Source organism: Sceloporus undulatus, chromosome 1 (assembly GCF_019175285.1).
Source record: "Sceloporus undulatus isolate JIND9_A2432 ecotype Alabama chromosome 1, SceUnd_v1.1, whole genome shotgun sequence".
Taxonomy (NCBI): Eukaryota; Metazoa; Chordata; class Lepidosauria; order Squamata; family Phrynosomatidae; genus Sceloporus; species Sceloporus undulatus.
Window position 1 is genome coordinate 169,013,163 of NC_056522.1, and position 18,717 is coordinate 169,031,879.

General features: G+C 42.0%; 1 protein-coding gene across 1 annotated transcript in view; it reads left to right on the plus strand.

The window, feature by feature from the left end:
* The first annotated feature begins 278 nt into the window (after nt 1-278).
* The window catches only part of COL6A1 (collagen type VI alpha 1 chain), a 66,533-nt gene continuing 48,094 nt past the window's right edge, over nt 279-18,717 (plus strand). The window contains exons 1-8 of the mRNA XM_042445492.1: nt 279-586; nt 3,095-3,224; nt 6,446-6,646; nt 12,535-12,694; nt 14,082-14,201; nt 14,308-14,328; nt 16,213-16,233; nt 16,331-16,375. Of these exons, the coding sequence (XP_042301426.1) occupies nt 478-586; nt 3,095-3,224; nt 6,446-6,646; nt 12,535-12,694; nt 14,082-14,201; nt 14,308-14,328; nt 16,213-16,233; nt 16,331-16,375 (807 nt within the window). The 5' untranslated portion in view covers nt 279-477. The remainder of the gene's footprint in view (nt 587-3,094; nt 3,225-6,445; nt 6,647-12,534; nt 12,695-14,081; nt 14,202-14,307; nt 14,329-16,212; nt 16,234-16,330; nt 16,376-18,717) is intronic.

Consider the following 18,717-nt stretch of genomic DNA (forward strand, 5'->3'; position numbering starts at 1 on the left):
ATCCTAATTTAATATTTGGGGCTGCATTGAAACTCATTAATAGATGAAGTTACAGAAGGGCAGAGATCATGCACATTAATTTCATAATGACTCAAGCTAGAGCCGAGTCCCTCGAAGCACAGCCATACTGAGGAAAGAAATGGCACAACTGAGTTAAGAAAAGAAAAATTTTGTTTCATGAGTCACCAGCTGGTGCTGCAGTTCAGCTGAAATTGACACTGTATGTGTGTGTGTATGTATGCTGTTCCCTCCCCTCTGGAAGGAGAGTTCCAGCTCTTGCTACATCCGAAACCTTCTCTCCGCCTTAATTCCCTTTACTTCTCCCTTCCCTCTTTGCAATCTCAGGGACAGCGTAGAAACTCAATAAAAATTCCCAGCTAGGAAAAAATTGCCTTCCTTTGATTCCAACCCCCCCACCCAACTCTTCCTTTACTTTTCCTTCACCTTTGAGTAAATGGTAACTGCATTCCCTTCAAGATGAAGTTAGCCTATTTTTTCATCACCGTCCTACTTCAGGACTGTTTTCTGTTGAGACGGGTACTCGCTCAAGGGTCAGATGTATCCAACAGTGTGATAACTTTTCAAGGTAAGAATAGACTTTCACGGTGTATTTTTATTGTTTTCTCATAATGACTTTTGATTACATTGAAATGGTATCGCTTTATTTCTTTGCATAATCCAGTCATGCATTTGCCTTATTATGTCAGCACAGACTTACCGACTTAACTTTTCATTCTAACATTTCAGTTTTCTGACCTCTATAAATGTGAAAATTTGCTACAGGATAAAAGCTGGCATACCCACAAAAATGGAAACAAGAGATATGCATCATGTTGAGAGTTTATGCATGCTTTTTTCTTGGAGAAATTGCTTCTCTGCTATATTGTAATATAAACCAGGGCAGCATATAAAGAAAATGAAGTGTGTTGTGACATTTGAAATACTCCACCAATGCCTTCCTAGTGTTTCAACATACAAAAACTGTATTCCTCTTTTGTTTGAACAATCTGTTAAATGATTGCTGAGAAAAATGATGGCAGTACTTTTTGATGGTGAAATAGGCAACAAAGTCACTTAAGTTGAAAACATTAGTTTTGTGGAGAGAAAATAAGCTGTCTTGTTAAAAATGTCTTGCAAAGGAAACAGTGAGTTTCCCAACTTGGGCAGTAAGGCCAAAAAGATTTAGGGGAAGATGTCTAAATCTCAAATGAAAGTGTGGGGAAGATAAATAATAAAGGGGGTTTCATGTATACTTATGGGACAGTCAGTGTTTAATAAAATAGTATACCTATTTTTACTAGAATGAGTAAGTCTTGCTATATTTAACCTCAGATCATTTACCCTCAGATGTTGCAGTTACTCTCTAAAATTGTGTATGTGTGTATATATGCCTTCACATCACCTGTCAACTTATGGTTACATCATGAACTTCACAGGCCCTGACAAATTCTCAGAGATGGTTTTGCCAGTTCCTTCCTTTGAAATACAGACTATTCCTTGGTAGTCGCCCATCCAAATACTAACCAGAGCTGACCAGAGCAGACAGGATCTGGCACCTTTCTGGTATTTAGGCTCTTGTTTTACTGAGGTACTGCTCCATCAAGAAAAGTGTATCAGCTCAGTTTTACAGGACATAGTGAAGTGTACAGAAATGTGTGTGTGGATGGAGCTCAGACTCTCACTGTCAGGCCCTGCTTCTGCATTTGAGAAGATGGCTCCACAGAACCTTGTGAAAGGCCGTGTGTATTTCTGAGTGAGGAATTTGCACCCATCATTTTGGCAGGGTGTGAGTCACATATAGCATGGATTCTTCAGTTATCTAATATAGAGGACCAGCATTTTTCTCTGCAGCCTGTCAGGGATTGGCACCATGTTTGTGCCCATTGGCTGCACTGTTTCTTTTCTGGAAACTATTCAGAGATCAGCAGTTGATCCCTTGTAGAGTGGCACATGTCCATGGGCCACCACTTTGAATACCACTGGTGTACAGCACCCCAGTACAGATACCAATCTCAATGCATGGAGGTGGGGCAGGAGCATGATGAAGTGCTTTCCCAAACCATCCTCCTCGCATAGGTTTCTACACAAATGAACACTTTGGATAAAGCTTTTGGCTGTTACTGATGGTGTTATAGGCTGTAGCCATGGTTCCTCAATCATAGGGCATCTGAGTATTTTAGAGAATATTTCTGATGTGACAAAACAGATTCTTTTAAGAGTAGATCCTTCCACCAGGAACTCCTTTTGAACACTAGCAACATCTTTGGGGTGGTGAATCCACTCCAGATTTCAGTTCAAACTTTAAAGGAGATATCCAAAGTAATGAACCCTATCCCCAAACAGGACCAGTACTTTGGATGCCTCTTCTAAAGTTCAGACTAAAACCTGGAGCAGATTCAGCAGCCGCCCATGGACCCCAGAGCCACCAGCCTTTAAATACTTATCAGTTTCAATACATGTACTGAGTGTTAGTACAAAGAGAGAATGTATGTGGGTGGGGGGAGAGAGAAAGAGATGCTTCAAGTTGGATCGACATAAGATTTAGGCCCTCCTGAGTGAAAAGTGCTAGTCATCTGGAGCTCTGGATTGTGGATTACATGTCTGAAATTTCCAATAAGTAAATCCCTACAATGATCCTGTTGATTATTTTATCCCCGTGAAACTGGGGTGAGATTGTTATAAAGCAGAGGCTAGATTTCTTCATTTATTGCTTAAGCTCTAATAAACACACTTACTAAAGAGAAAGCCCCACTGAATATAGTGAAAATAATGTCTGAGTAAATACAGTATGGGCAAGTCACACTCTCTCAGCCCCAAAGGAAGGCAAACCCCAAGAAAACCCCAGTCTTTATGATTGCCAAGAAAACCCTAGGATAGGTTCACCTTAGGGTCACCATAAGTTAGAAATTAATTGAAGGCACACAGCAACAAATATGCAGAGGATTGCATGGTTAGCCTCCCTTAGCTATTGCACTACAACTGTTCTCTTTATGTAACTCAGACATCCATAATTCATTACAGCCTGTCCAGATAATACAGTCACATAAAAGGGTACATATTTACTTTTTAAACTTTTCTTTATGGTTTTGAACAGACTGCCCTGTGGACCTGTTTTTCGTCCTGGATACCTCTGAAAGTGTTGCCTTAAGAGAAAAGCCTTTTGGGGCATTGGTTGACAATATCAAAGAATTCACCAGACTATTCATTGATAAGTTAAATGAAAGGTAAATATGACAACAACTGAGATTTTCCTGGAGGTGCTTGGATCTGGAACTGGGAGGTTCTCTTTGCGTGCTACTCTGTTCCTTTTTTCCCCATTTGCCCACAAAGAGGCATCAAGCAGAAGAGAAAGTGTTTTCCAGAGTCGTGCAGAGAACAAGAGTGGGACCACAGTCTCTGGAGAGCCCAGATGCTACTTAGGGCCACATGAAAAAAATTAAATGAGAAAATTAATTAAAAATTAAATGTGCCTTCCATTGCTCAAGGTTTCCGATGATTTCCCCTAAGTATCCTTCAAACTGGGATGATCTGCACTCTCAGTTCTAAACTGCAGGTGGTAGTGGTGTTATTCTTTTCCTGAATCCCTATTCTGAAAGTGTCAAGTTTCCATTTATCTTATACTGTATGGTTTTATCGTCCCTTGGGCACATGGGAAAAGAATGCATCTTTCATATATTTTGGAGGACAAATCTGTTACCTTTTTATTGACCCTGTACTGATGCCTTTTGCTTCATTCTGAAGGATATGCTGGTATATTTTGGATGACACAAGTCAACAACATCTGGGGGGAAATCATGTAGCCTTCCCAATGTTGTTGGACTCCAGTTCCCAGCAACTCCGACAAGCATAGCCAGTGATGAGAATCTGCCAGTGAACATTGTCTGGAGGCCTGGTCTGTTCTCATCCCCAGTTTATGAGGAAAACCCTATTTCTGTGGGTCACAGAATTTGTTGTTAAAGTTAAACAGAAAAAGCAAACTTTTTTAAATAGAACTTTATATTCAGATATAATTCTAAAATTGTTGCTTTTACTATCATCTCAGAGATATACTGGAAACATTCTTTTAAATGTATCAGCGCTTCATAAATAAAGGTTAATAATAATAATAATAATAATCTAAAATGCTCAGGCTACCCAACATTTTCCTTGCTACAGGGTGAGCCAGGGAAAATATTATGAAGGGGGCAAAGGGTGTTGGCTTTTTTTTAAAAGAAAAATTGCCTTCTTTTTTACTGGTAGCTTGACATGCAGAAATTAAACCAAAAGAAACTTTATGTGATGAAGTGTTTAATGCAACCACCTATTTGTACCAGAGTGAGTAACTATGGTGCGGGACAGACAGTCCCAAAACATCGTGTCACCGCGCATCAACCGCACAGTCCCTAACCCTAGCACAGCGGCGGACTAATGGTGGTGTCCTGTGTACATGGGCGCTGCCATTTTGACATAATCAATGCACAGCATATACATGTAGCTGTGCGTTGCTTACGTCACGAGTTCACCATTGGCGCACTCATGACATTCACCCAGTGGCTCAAAAAGAACCCGTTTTTTCCGGTTTCTTTTCACTCTGGAGGGACACCATGCGGTTTGGCGGCTGCGGCGTCCCTCCAGAAGAAAATAGGCCACCGGCAGGCCGCCCTTTTGAGGCGGTCTGCCCCGAACCTATTGTTATATTGATCTCAGACTTTTTACCCTCAGATGTTACATTTCAACTTCTGCATTTCAAGCCACTGTTAAAAGCCCAGGAGCAGACTCTGTAACTGTCACCACCATCATCCTCAACAACAACAAAAGCTAGCTCCACCAGATAACACACTTGCACTTCAGACACAAGGCCCAATTCAGGAACAAATGTCTACTGTGCTTAGCTTCCATTAAAATCAATGAAATTATGTAAGTAGATTGTCTTACTGGTCTTCCCTTCTGCCAAAGCAGATGCCATGGGGTCTCTTGTGTTACTTCCCATTCTTTACATAGCTGAAAATCTAATTATCCCTCCCCATCATAACTGGAGGACTCAGTGTATTCCCCTGTTTACTAAGGGCATACTATAGGGCTGTACAGATCGCCCTGAAAGGGCGGTCTGCAGCCACCCCTTTCTGCTCCTGAGGGACACCACAGCAGCCAAACCACGTGGCATCCCTCCACCCCTAAAAGAACCCAGAAAAACCAGGTTCTTTTAGGAGCCCCTCCCAACGCCATGAATGCACCGTTACCAGACTGTGGGGCATCAGTGATGAAGCGAAGTGCAGCGACATACGGACACTGCGCAGCACTTGCATCATGGACGTGCACCCCAGGTGGGCAGGGCCGCATGGTTATGGCAGTGCCCATATGTCCTAGGGTTTGGGGGCATGCGGTTGCTGCATGCTCCCGAAGAGGCACTTTTGGCCCTTCTGTCCCAGGCCTATAAAAACATGCATCAAAACCACTAGTGATAGCAATGCTGTGACAATGCACAGACACATTTGGTGAGATCCATCTTGGTGAAGTTTTGCAGCTTGTAATCTCAAACATTATCTTGGCCTTAGTGTTAGTTTATAAATTTGGCATTTCCAATGTTCCCTAAAGCAAAACTAACAGGAAAGATGAAGATGAAAGATGAAGCAAAGGCAGGACAGGGTATAACTGAAGCCTCCTTTATGCCAGCCTTTCTCAGGCATCTGTTGGCTTTTCAGCCATGCTGTCAATAGTGGGAATTCTGGATGTGAAGTACCACTGGATAGCCTTTTCACAACTGCCAAGCACAAGCAGTTGGGGTAGCAATGTTTGTACCAACTAGAGGTGAGAAGCACATTTTCCTCTTCTTTTATTTTACTTTCCCACAGATTCATTCTGACAGTGCATTTTCCTCTACACACCTTCATCTAAAACTTATAGAATTTTGAAAAATATTTTTGAATTAAGGCACACGCTAGTAATTTGGAATTACAGTAGTAACTTCTGCTTGTAATTGCACCAGCACAGTGCATTGATTAAGCCCCAATGCAAAAGACAACCACACCTTAGTACCATTGTGAAAGAAAACATGATCAAGACCCCAGTCCTATCTAAAGTCAAGATGAACAGAACCATGGTTGCCTCCTTGCTCTCCAGAAGAAAGAAAGACATCTCTCTAAGGCAGGATTGGTAACTGCAGAGAGGGTGTGGGCAAACACAGATGGAAGTGATGTCACCTCAGTCCCAGTTTCATTTTTGCCCAAAATTTGGACATTTCCTTGTTTGTTGGAAGGGAGGTTTAAGGTATATGGGGGTCTTGAAGGTTGTGGGAACCAAACTATTGTGTTTTCTAGAGAGCTAAATTATAGGAGAAGGCAAAATTACCCACTTGTGGGTTTTTTTTTTAAAATGGGGATTCAGGTGCCACACTTTGGGGCCTCATGGATTGCACTTTCCCAACCCCTGTTGTAATTGTGAGACTTCGTTTCCTCTTTTTTCACAGATATTATCGGTGTGATCGGAATCTAGTGTGGAATGCTGGGGCCTTGCATTACAGTGATGAGGTGCAGCTGATCAGTGGGCTCACCCCTATGCGTACTGGGCGAAATGACTTAAAGGACCGAGTCGCCAAAGTAGTCTCCATTGGGAAAGGGACTTACACAGATTGTGCCATCAAGAGAGGGATTGAAGAGCTACTCATTGGGTAAATGAAAGCCATATTTTTTTCTTATTTGACAAGAAAGGAGGCAGCAGCAAAGGCAGGCAAACCAGCTGCTCAGCACCTCAAGTGAACTATGCTTAAGAGATAGCCACCTGTTGTCACACCAACCTGTCCATATAGTCCTCTGAACTAGAGTAAGAAAACAACATAAGAAGTTTAGAATGCTGGCTATAATCCAGCAACACATTATAGTCCTGATTTCTTGTATGGGATTTGAAACAAAACACATACCTATATTTTCATTGTAGGTGTGGAGGAAATCTTGAAAATGTAAGATCTCAGAAGCTAGCTTGCTTTTAAGTGATCCTCTATCAATGACTTATTTATCAATGACTTGGATGAAGGAATAGAGGGCATGCTTATCAAATTTGCAGATGACACCAAATTAGGAGGAATAGCTAATACCTCAGAGGACAGGATCAAAATTCAAAATGACCTTAAAAGATTAGAAAGCTGGGCCAAAATGAACAAAATGAACTTTAACAGGGAGAAATATAAGATACTGCACTTAGTAGAAAAAGTGAAATGCATACATATAGGATGAGGGATACCTGGCATAAGGGGGCTATGTGTGAAAGGGATCTAGGAGTTCTAGTAGACCACAAGTTGAACATGTGTCAACAGTGTGATGTGGCAGCTAAAAAGGCCAATGCTATTTTAGGCTGCATAAATAGAAGTATAGCATCTAGATCAAGGGAAGTAAAAGTGCCCCTCTATTCTGCCTTGTTCCGGCCTCATGGACAGGAATACTGTGTCCAGTTCTGGGCTCCCCAATTCAAAAAGGATGTTGACCACTTGGAGCGTGTCCAAAGGAGGGCCACCAAAATGGTGATGGGCCTGGAAATCATGCCTTATGAGGAAAGACTTAGGCAGCTCGGTATGTTTAGCCTTGAGAGGAGATTGTTAAGAGGTGATATGATAGCCCTGTTTAAGTATCTGAAGGGGTTTCACATTGAGGATGGAGCAAGCTTCTTTGCTGCTGCTGCTGCAGAGAATAGGACCCTGAACAATGGAAAAGAGGGAAACAGGAAAAGAGACTCCACCTTAACATTAGGAGGAATTTCCTGACAGTAAGAGGTGTTCAACAGTGGAACACACTCCCTCAGAAAGTGGTGGAGTCTCCTTTCTTGGAGGTCTTTAAACAGAGGCTGGATGGCCACCTGTCGGAAATGCTTTGATCGTGATTTCCTGCATGGCAGGGGGGTTGGACTGTATGGCCTTTCTTTCCAACTCTATGATTCTATGATCTGATGGCCAGGTCATATCTGTTCTTCAAAACTGTCTTCTTTCTTTTAGGTGCCATTTCTCATGTCCAAGAGAATGATAGCGAGAGAGAGAGAGAGAGAGAGAGAGAGGGAGATGGAGGTGTATACATGTGTGTGTGCGCGCGTGTATGTGTGTGTCAAAGTCCCCCTTCACTCACTCTCTTTGTTTTTTCCCGTTGCCCCCCCCCGTTGCTCCCCCCAAAATTAGATGCCAGAAACCTTTGACCAAAAACACATGGCCCCTGTGTGAAAGCTTATGTAATGTGGAAAAATAGAGGAACTTTTCCACACCTTTCTCTTTCTACATCCTTCTTAATGTGAACATTAAACTAGAATTAAAGTATTCACAGTATTAAAACAATTCAGAACTCCAGTTAAAAGAATACAATGTGATTTAAAAAGATCTTCCACTCCCAGATCACTGTCATTCTGCCTAGATTAAAAAAGGGGGAGGGGGGCAGAGTGTGTTCTGCCGCATGCGTGGCACCAGATATTACTTGGGACAACCCCATGGTTGTCATGGCAGACATGAAGTCCTGAGCTGCTCCCCATAAAGCAGTCTCTGCATGGATGTTGAAATCCCCCAACAAAACCAGTGGAGAGGATTCCAATGCCACTCACTGTAAAGCCCAACTCCGCCAGTTCAGGAGACCGTTGTGCAGCAGGGTGTCCCAGCCACTCACCTTTATATAGACACATTCAAAACCATCAAACTGTGGGACAGGGCACTTGGTAAGGGAGATGGAATCTTGATAGACCACTGCAACTCTGCCTCCCCCCACCCCAGGCCTTGCCTGCTGCTGTATGGAGAACCCAGGTGGACAAAACTGGGAGAGATTAGCCCCCCAGCTTCATCCAGCCAGTCTCTGTAATACAAGCCAGGTCGGCATGCTCATCCAGGATCAAGTCCTGGATCAGAGATGTTGCCCCATTCACCGACCTGGCATTGAGCAGCAGCATTTTCAGACCAGGGGGCCTGTTGCCAAGGCTATCCAGATTATTTGAAATGGGGGACAGCTTGGAAGAAACCAACACCCTGTGACTCTCCCTTCTAACACTTACTCCCCATGCTGTATTTCCCCCTGCTCATTATTGTTGTGATGGCTGCTCCCTGAACTGCTTCCCCCACTTCTGAGCAGATCAGAAATTTGTAGGCTGCTTGTGGACCTCCTCTGAATTCTTTGGGGACAGTCATAATTGAATAGTTATGCAAGCACAAGCACAATTTAATATCTCACCCCCCCCCCATATATATAGGTAGAGAAAACAACAATAGATTATATACCCAATGTCCCCAAAGTTCCATGCGCCTAATGAAGTGCCAGTGCAGGACTTGACTGTAGAAATCTTCTGTATGTTATGCTCAGTAGTAGCAAATAGTTGCTCAGTACAACAAGCAACCTTGAAGACAACTCTTAAAATTCTATAAAAAGAAAATAGAAAGAAAAACATGACATGACATCTCTGCAAAAGCATAACAGAAATTCTACTATTAGAAATATACCTCTTTGTTCTCTTCTAAATATAAAATTGAAAATCCTGCTATCTTATTTAAAGTGAAAAGAGTAATCCTTGCCCCCTGGCAATGGCCTTTCCTCTCCTCTTCAGCATCTCTCTTTCTGAAATCAACTAAACTGGCACCCTGTGAGTCAATCCCAACTAACATAGACCCTTTAAATCAATTGTTGAATGGTGAGTTATCTGACTCATGTATAAGTCGAGGGCAAGTTTTGGTGCCAAAATTATGGATTTTAATATGACTCGTGGATAAACTGAGGATAAAACTTAGAGGCATGTAACAAGGGATGTAAAGGATGATGTTTATTGCTGTTATACGGAAATGTCGTATTCAGATCCTTCTAAGGCCAATTCCTCTTGGCACGTATTTGAGGGGAAGCACAAAAGAGGTGCCACCACTGTCATTTTTCCACCCAAGCATTCAAAAAGGCTAGAAGCAGCATTATGGTGGAAAGAGTAGAGGGGGTTGGTGCTTCTTTTGAGTGCTCCCAGGATGAACTAAGCCACTTTACTTGGAGAAAGGGTAGAGTACAATGTAAAATACAGTACTTACATTGACCCATGGTTAGGTCCACCCAGCCTTTGGGGGTCAATTTTTGGACAAATATTTCTATATTTATACATGAGTATATACAGTAAATCCCATTGGTTGAGTGGGTCAGACAATAACAACAACTGTACACCAACAACAGAATTAAAGTCCAAAACACACTGCAGAAATAATCCCATTTGAGATTGCTTTAACTGCCCTGGCTCAATGCTAGGGAATTCTGGGAACTGTAGGTTTGTGAGACATTTAGCCTTCTCTGTCAAAGAGCTCTGGTGCCACATGAAACTACAATTCCCAGGATTCCCTAGCACTGAGCCAGGGCAGTTAAAGTGATCTCAAACTGGATTATTTCAGCAGTGTGTTTTGCATCCGAGCGTCCCTACAAAAGTCTCCCTTAGGTACTTTACACTTCATAAGTCTTTAGACCTGTGAACATGATTTATGTAAAGGAGCTAAGGGGAATATGCAGTGAGGATCTGCGGCCTGTCTTTTCCAGATATAGATTTCATCACCAGATACAACATGTGCATGTGTAGAGCCTTCTCTTTTGAAAATGGACTTTGAACTTAACAGAGTTCAGGAGCAGGTCCAACTGGCATGATCCAGCTCCACACATACAACACAGATTAAACATTTGCACATGATTCTCATGCACCTTGTTTACTGTACATTTGGGCTAAGACCCCGTCCAGTAAAATGTAAAGTTCTGCCAGTGTTCTTGACCATGGATGGAGGTGGCAAAACCATTCCAGGCGAAAAGCTGCCCCATATTTGGGGACAGAGTTGGCCCTGAAGCTGGATCCCTGCATTCTGGGATGAAAAGTAACTTCTTGCATAATGGGGTGCTAGTTACCTCCTTATTCAAACATGTAAAAACTATTGGCATGGGCATACCCTGAAATTATGCTGTTGTAATGATCCAGCAGGATTCTAGCTTTCAGCTTCTTCCCTCGAAGCTTAGATCATTTGATTTCATTTTAATTGAGGAGCAAATTTTTACACTTTGCTATGTTTAAAAGTCACAACAAATTTGCACATAACCTGTGTGTATTATTTTGTATACTGGCAATATTTCTGGTATTTGTAAAACCTGGAAGAGGGTCTTTTTTCAAAATTATCGAAAATAGTAAGTTGTGAAAGAAATCAGACTGAGAAAACAAAGAGGGGAAAGACTGGAAGTAAGTGAGCAAACATATGAAGACAATGATGTGGTGACTGGGGAAGAGGGAGTAACACTATATGAGGACAAGAATTAATCTTTCTGCAAAACATTTCTGAGTTTCTGGTACATTCTTTGTACTATACCAAAGATACAGAAATACTGTATAGCTCAAGTCATTGCAATCTCACTTCTGCCAAGCTCCTTTCTGCAATATCAGGGTAACCTTATTAACCTTTCTCACAAACTATATCAGTTAGGGTCAGACAGCTTTTGAGAGTTCTGGGGAAGACATTTTGGTATTTGAGAGAGGTTCATAGATGTTTCTTGGGGTGGGAAATACATCTTTTGCACAAAATACAGAATTTGGTAAACGATATTGTATTTTTGTAAACTGCATTTTTCTATAGAAAAACAAGGGTGTGGATGATGATGAAAGAAAAGCATTGATATTTTCACTCTTGTTTAGTTGGCGGGGATCAGTAATGGGAAATGTGCAAATATTCTTCACATCCCTACCTTACACTGTTATCTATGCACACACATTCCAGCCACTTAGTATAGGTGGACTGGAAGCACAGGGATAGGGCTTCTCAAGGAGAACTGAGGGGCCAAATTCCCATGCCAATCTTCCTATTATTTAAGTGGCCACATGAGTCTTCAGTCCAGGGTAAACTCCTACTACTACCCATCCTCCATTTTGTCTAGTGTATTGATGTGAATTATATTCTGCTCATAGACAAGTAAGGGGAGGCACAGTTATCCTTATCCATTGATGGCAGGTTGTGAAGCTTATATATTACAGTACTTCATATTCCCCTGTTACAACTTATTGTAAAGATTGAGGACACTGGGCTGGACCCATTTATGGAGTGGGGGGAGGTAAGCACCGTAGGGGCTCCCATGTACCAAGAATAAGATGTCTATGCCTATTTGGGGGGGGGGGGCTTGGAGTCCCTAATGCCAGTCCCACCTCCAGGTGGCTGGAGGGATCCACACAGTGGCTCATGTCTACATTGGCTCCCATATTCTACCATCCGAGGGGTTCATCAGGATGGAGGCTGGGGCCTGAACATCAGCCTACAGCTGAGTCAGATGATCACTGGATCTGTTATCCTGTGCTGTGCCAAAATCTATAGCTGTATGCAATAAACCTGTGCTTATTTTATTCTACCCAAGATCATTGTTCCCATTATGTCCCTTCCTTTCCCTTCTGTGGTCTCTTCCAACTCTATGATTCTATTCTTCTCCATTTTAGCCTCAGTGGTGCAAAAGGTAGATATGCCAGGTTTTGCCGTTTGTGCTTGCAGTTTGTCAGAGTAGTGTGCCTCAGAGATAATATAAATTGTTTATCAGTCATTATTTTGCATTTTTACAGAGGATCACATCACAAGGAAAATAAATACATGATCGTGGTGACAGATGGACATCCCTTGGAAGGCTACAAAGAGCCTTGTGGGGGACTGGAAGATGCTGCCAATGAAGCAAAGCATCAGGGAATCAAAGTATTCTCCGTCGCCATATCTCCAAACCATCTGGTATGAAACAGACACACATGGATGTTATTAGAGCAACTTCTATCAATAAATAAAGGGAAACAGAGCAGGAAACGGATATTATTTAATGGATTTGATCTTGTGGACTTTCGATATCTTGAAACCCAAAGGCTCTATTTTATTTTATTATATTTACATATATATATATATATATATATATATATATATATATATATATCCTGCTTTTCTTCCAAGAATGGCACTGAAGGCAACTTCTGTTCTAATAATCTCTGCCTGTAGGTTGGGGGCTGGAATCAACTGCTGGCATCCCTTCCCACACAAATTATATTGAGAGTATATGTAAAGTCAGTATGAAAAGTCTTTTTTAAAAGAAGAAAGAAAAAAAGAAGAAGAGTATCATTTTGCATATTTTAGAACCTGCTAATTATTATTGTCTTGTTTACAAACCGTATCAAGTAGGATACTCCAGTGCAGCAGTGCAGACAAACATTTCGCAAATCAAAACCATCCCTACTCCATTAGTTCTTCACTTTCTTTGTAGACTACTTAGTCTGAAAGTAAGGAAGGCATTTGAATAACTTCTGCACTCATTTCTTATCCAAGAGAAAAGTATGCACTTAATATGGGTTATCACATTACAGAAGTAAGCCAAGATGCAGCAATGGAGAAGCAGTTTTCCTTTTACCTCTCTGCATGCCCTCAAAGCACTTCCTGAGGGGACGGTCATAAAACATGCCTTTTGTTGTGCTGGGAAAATCTATTTGGCAAAAGGCATACTTTTGCAACTGTCTCCCTCTGGAGGGAGAACAGAAGGGCTATGATATCATGCAGAGATGTAAGCAGAAAGCTGTTTCTATCCCACTGCAGCTCCATTTACTTTTGTAATGCAACAAGGCTCCAAGTTTTCCTCTCCAGTGCAAACTTAGAAACTTAAAACAAGCCCAGCTAGAACTTTTTTTAAAAAAATTACATTATGTGTAGATGCTTATAAACAGTCTACTTTACCAAGTTTACTTCAAAGCCAATCTTTATTTTAATCTTCATTTGAAAATTGCCATTACAGTCAGCTCCTGTCATCTGTGGGCTTTCCATCCATGGATTTGACCATCCATGGATGCCCCTGCCCCATTTACTCAATAGTTATGTGTGGACACCACTGCGCCACCACTGGAAACAACAGGACTTGAAGTCGTGTAGTTTTTGTTATCCACAGGAGGGTCCAGAATGGAACCCATGTGAATACGAAGGGCCAATTGTATTTCTCTGTTTTCTCTGTACAGTTGTCATTGCATAGGTAGTTCAGGAATTACATTAAGTTCAAAGATGAATTCCAAGAAGCTAAGAAACGAACAACCCTCTCAACCCCTCTTTTTTCTCATTTTGTGGCCATGTGCTTGCTTTGTCACAGGAACCCAGGCTAAGTGTGATTGCCACAGACCAAAATTATCGTCGCAATTTCACAGCAACTGGACCAGCTTTACGTCCACGTGAAATCAGCAACACAATTGACACTATTATTGACATGATCGTGAGTGACTCTCTTGCTTCTCTGTTTAGTTATTGTTAGCTTAATAAAGTCCACAGGCAATATTGTTTCCTTCTGCCTTATGTGTTTTCTTTGTTTTTTATTTCAGACAAAGAATGTGGAGCAAGCGGTAAGTTTCCTGAACACATCATTTGTTCTCTAAGGAATAATTTTCTTAACTTCTTCTACTCAGTTGTCAGGATGACTTTTTCAGAAGAACTGGGCTCACATAGCAAATATAAATCTGACATCCAGAATTATCTCCCTCTATTTCTTGTGTGTTAGTGGGAGAAAAAAAACAACAACAAATTATTCTTCTCACAGGAAGTTCAGGGGAGGGTCATAAATGTGGCATTTTTTATTAACTCTACAGATGTCAGAGCAAGTGAGACAGTTGACATACATCATCGAGAGGAAAAAATATTTTAGTCATTTACTGATAAAAAGTGAAGATGATTTCTTCGGGTGGAAAACTGACTAGGATAGATTCTTCATTACATAGCATTTCAAACTGCCTTCAGAAACATTGATCTCAGGATTCTGGTGCTCTGATTTCTTTGGACGCTCAGAAATTGTGGAGTGTGATGACATGGCATAAATCCAGTTATTAGTTCCAGCCACAGCAAGCATCTTGGAAGTCCAATTGATTCATAGAATCCTAGAGTTGGAAGAGACCACAAGGGCCATCGAGTCCAACCCCCAGCCATGCAGGAACTCTCAATCAAAGGATCCCCTGTGACAGATGGCCATCCAGCCTCTGTTTAAAGACCTCCAAGGAGGGAGACTCCACTACACTCCAAGGAAGGAGTGTGTTCCACTGTCAAACAGCCAGGAAGTTCCTCCTAATGTTGAGCTGGAATCCCTTTTCCTGCAGTTTGCATCCATGGGTCTAATCTATCTAGGACCAACAATTGGATTTAGATCATGGGATGGCTCTGTAGTTGGAAGTTATAGATGACTGCCTGTCCATAAAGCTACTATTGTCATGTAGTTATGTTAGAAAGTAGTGAGGCAGCAGGCAGGGAGGCAGCAGATGTGAATCCTGGTCATCTGATTTCCATTAAGTAGGCCATATTTGAAAAAGATTTAAGTTGGGTTGTGCATTAAGTGGAACATGTTTGAAAAGAAGCTATGGGCCAATGTTCTTCCTTATGACCTCTATCAGATGAAATGCTGTGGAAGATGGAATTTTTCCAATAAGAAGAGTCTGTAAAAGGGATTAGATTGTTAGGGCAAAATAATATTAGATAGTACCCTGGCATCCACTAGGGATATAACAAACAGTGGAAAGCAGTCACTGTTGAAAGACAAGCCTGCATTGAACGTCTCTACAGCCTTTATCAGCTGCAGCTTCCATAAACCTGGCTCTGCATAGGACCTAGATCCCATCAACAGGCAGCCCAGCCTCTGAAACTACAGGGGAAAGCCAGGAATGTAGACATGCTGAGTCCCACCACCATCCAGCATGGCTACTGCCAAGTGGCTGGAGGAAAACCATCCAGGCATGGAGCTTAAGAACATTCTCAGTTCCTGGGATCTCTACAAGGAGACAGCAAATGTCCCCAAGAGAAGGGAGACTAACAGGAGCCATTTACACATGCACACATTTTGGGGTGGGGGAGGGGGAACAAAGTCAGGAATTTTGAATGTATAGAATTGAATAAAATAATTTTAAATGACAGACTGACAGGATTTTATCAACATTTTAACATATAGCTGTGTAATAGAACATGTATTCCTAAATTATTCATCCCAGTGATCAAGTAAGTTTGAGAACACTGGAGTACTTTGCTGTCTATCACATCAGGTCGCATGACACCGTCCATAGCCTCTCCTAGTACTGACTAAAACATACACTGGCATATTAGTTAAACTCTACTGGTTAACTGCTTAAAGTACAAATGAATTCCTTTTATGGTAAAGTGGTTGAGTTCACATTCCACAGAACTTGTTTACTGATGTAGATTTCTTGTTCATCCTCTAATGACACTTTCTCTTTCTTGTCTGTTGGCAGTGCTGCTCATATGAATGCCAGGTAAGTGTGCCTGCTCAGGTTATCATTATATAATATATTTACGAAGTGTTTTGCATTTCTTTGATCTAACCACTGTCTCTTCATTGTACATTTTTAGCCTGCTCGAGGCCCTCCAGGACCAATCGGGGATGCAGGATATGAGGTCTGTGTTTTGCTGTGTTTGCCATTTTTATCAAGCTACGCTTAGTTGAATATCAAGACTGTTATATTTGTATCCTGGGAAAGGGGAGACAGCATAATGGAAGGACATAGGAGTACATAGGAGGAGATTAGACATTTGTGAACTATTCTCCACTCCAGCTTCCACTCTATTCATAAAAGACAGTAGGAGTGCTAAATCAGTACATGGAGCATGGGACTGTACAGATTGCCCCTAAGGAATGGCCTGCAGCTGCTTCTCTGCACCGGATCGGGGACATGGCAACTGCATGCCGTGGCCCCGATCTCACCTTTCTGTGGTGCAAAAAGGAGCCACAAAAAGCGGCCCCTTTCTGTGCAGTGAAAAGGGCACCGTAGCTTTTCGGCGCTCCTTTGGCACTGCATCATCTAGATGCAGCGCAAAAGGAGAGCTGTGATGCCATGTGATGTGTGTTGCAGCATGCGGTGTCACACCAGCCTGGGGTGGAGTTGGGCCCTGTGTCATATGGATGCCATGCCCCAACTCCACCTCCAGGCCAGCCTTAATGGCCTGTCTGTACAGCTTCTAAGTGAAAAAGTTGGATGAGGGCAAACTGGCTGAAATTAATAAAGATAAAATATCATCTTGTTTGGGAATCTCTCTGTATGTAATTATTCAGCCTGCACTGTTTAGGGTTTCAGCCCCTACATTACAGTTTCCCATAACTACACCTTGTATGCACAGTCAGTACTGATTGCTAGGAGAGCATTTTCACAGTTGCTCTTAATTGCCAGGTATAACTTTTCTCAGAGATCTACCTAACCATGGTGATTTATGCCTTAGTTACATTTGTGTTTGGATATGAAATTAAGCTGTTATTTGAAATATACAGAAGTTCTTATCTAAGCAGATATTTGAAATATACAGTATCACAAAGTAAGAAGCAGCCTGAAATACGTTTGCTAGAGAATTGACTGGTGTCAGTGGATTTACTGGGAGGAGTGCAGGGGGTATGGAGTGCACCAGATAACACTCCAGAGGAGAGGTAACATCTGCTTGGGCCCAACTTCCCCTATGGGGCAGGAGGGGTGAACAAATGCCCTTACTGGTTGCTCCATCACAGATTTTTTTCCCTTGGGCAAGATGCCCTGCAATGAAGCAGCAGGAGGGGGTGAGTGCACACCCTTCTCGGCTGCTCTGTCAAGGGGCTTTCTCCTTGGGAAGGCAGCCCTGTGATAGAGGGAAAAGAACATATGTCCTTTCTGTCCCATTACATTGCCTCACTTGCCTGGCTGCCCTGGGTGGGAAGGTGGGCAACGGGGCAACACAGAGGATGGGGAGGAGAGCCAGCCACAACTGCTGGCAAAATGTCAGCAATAAATTATTCTACAACATGGCCACATAGCCCAAAAAACCCACAAAAAAAGAACCAGGCAACTGTCTGAGAGGGAGGCAGGCCGCTGGGGAGAGGGTGCAGATGAGCAAGTTAGTGGGAGAGGGCAGCTCAGACCATCTTATCTAATTAGAACCTAATTCTGTGTTGATGACTTCTGAAGAGATGTTGTCACCTCTGTCCTTGCCATCCAAAGCTGACTGATGGCGGCAGAAGACAGAGCATAATTTGTGACTACATCAAATTGACAAAACTCCTTACTCTTTCCTTATTGACTCTTACACACAAGGCCATGGTGCCTCTCTTCTTTAGGGCTTTTTGAGCAGCCAGTGCTGCAACTGCCTCTCTTTTTTTCTGCTAGTATGATCAACATTGCTACTAGCTAGTATTTATACCATGTGCAATGGTTATTTTTTTTAAAATGCTGTGTTGTTTTGGTAGTCTTTTTTTTTTAATCTATTTTGTTGGCTACCGTGGGGACTTTTTGGCAAAAGGCCAGTGACATCTCCTTTATGTAATTAATAAATGCTGCATAGCAATACATCATATTTGCCTAACACTGTGAGACTTCAAAATACAAGTATGCCTCAGTTACCAAAGTAGATGCATTCCTGGATATTACTGTTTAATAGAAAATTCACCATGCTCCCCATGTCAGTGCTGATAAAAATGTTCAAGCTATACAGAGGATGAGGAAAGGGGGTCTCATCAGGCATTTAAAAGCCTCTATAAATAGTAGTATCTTTGTCAGCAGCTTTATTAACTGAGGTATGCCTGCAGTGGGTTGGTAAAGCTATAGGCTTCTTTTGACAGTGCATGAAAATGTACAGATTACAACAACCTTACAATAGAATATCTTACAGGCTTCATATATTTGAGCTTTCACAACACTTGCATCCTTCTTGCCCCCTACCCCACTCCATTTTCCCCAGTGCTGTTTATTTATACAATAGTCAGTTGTATTTTGGAAAAT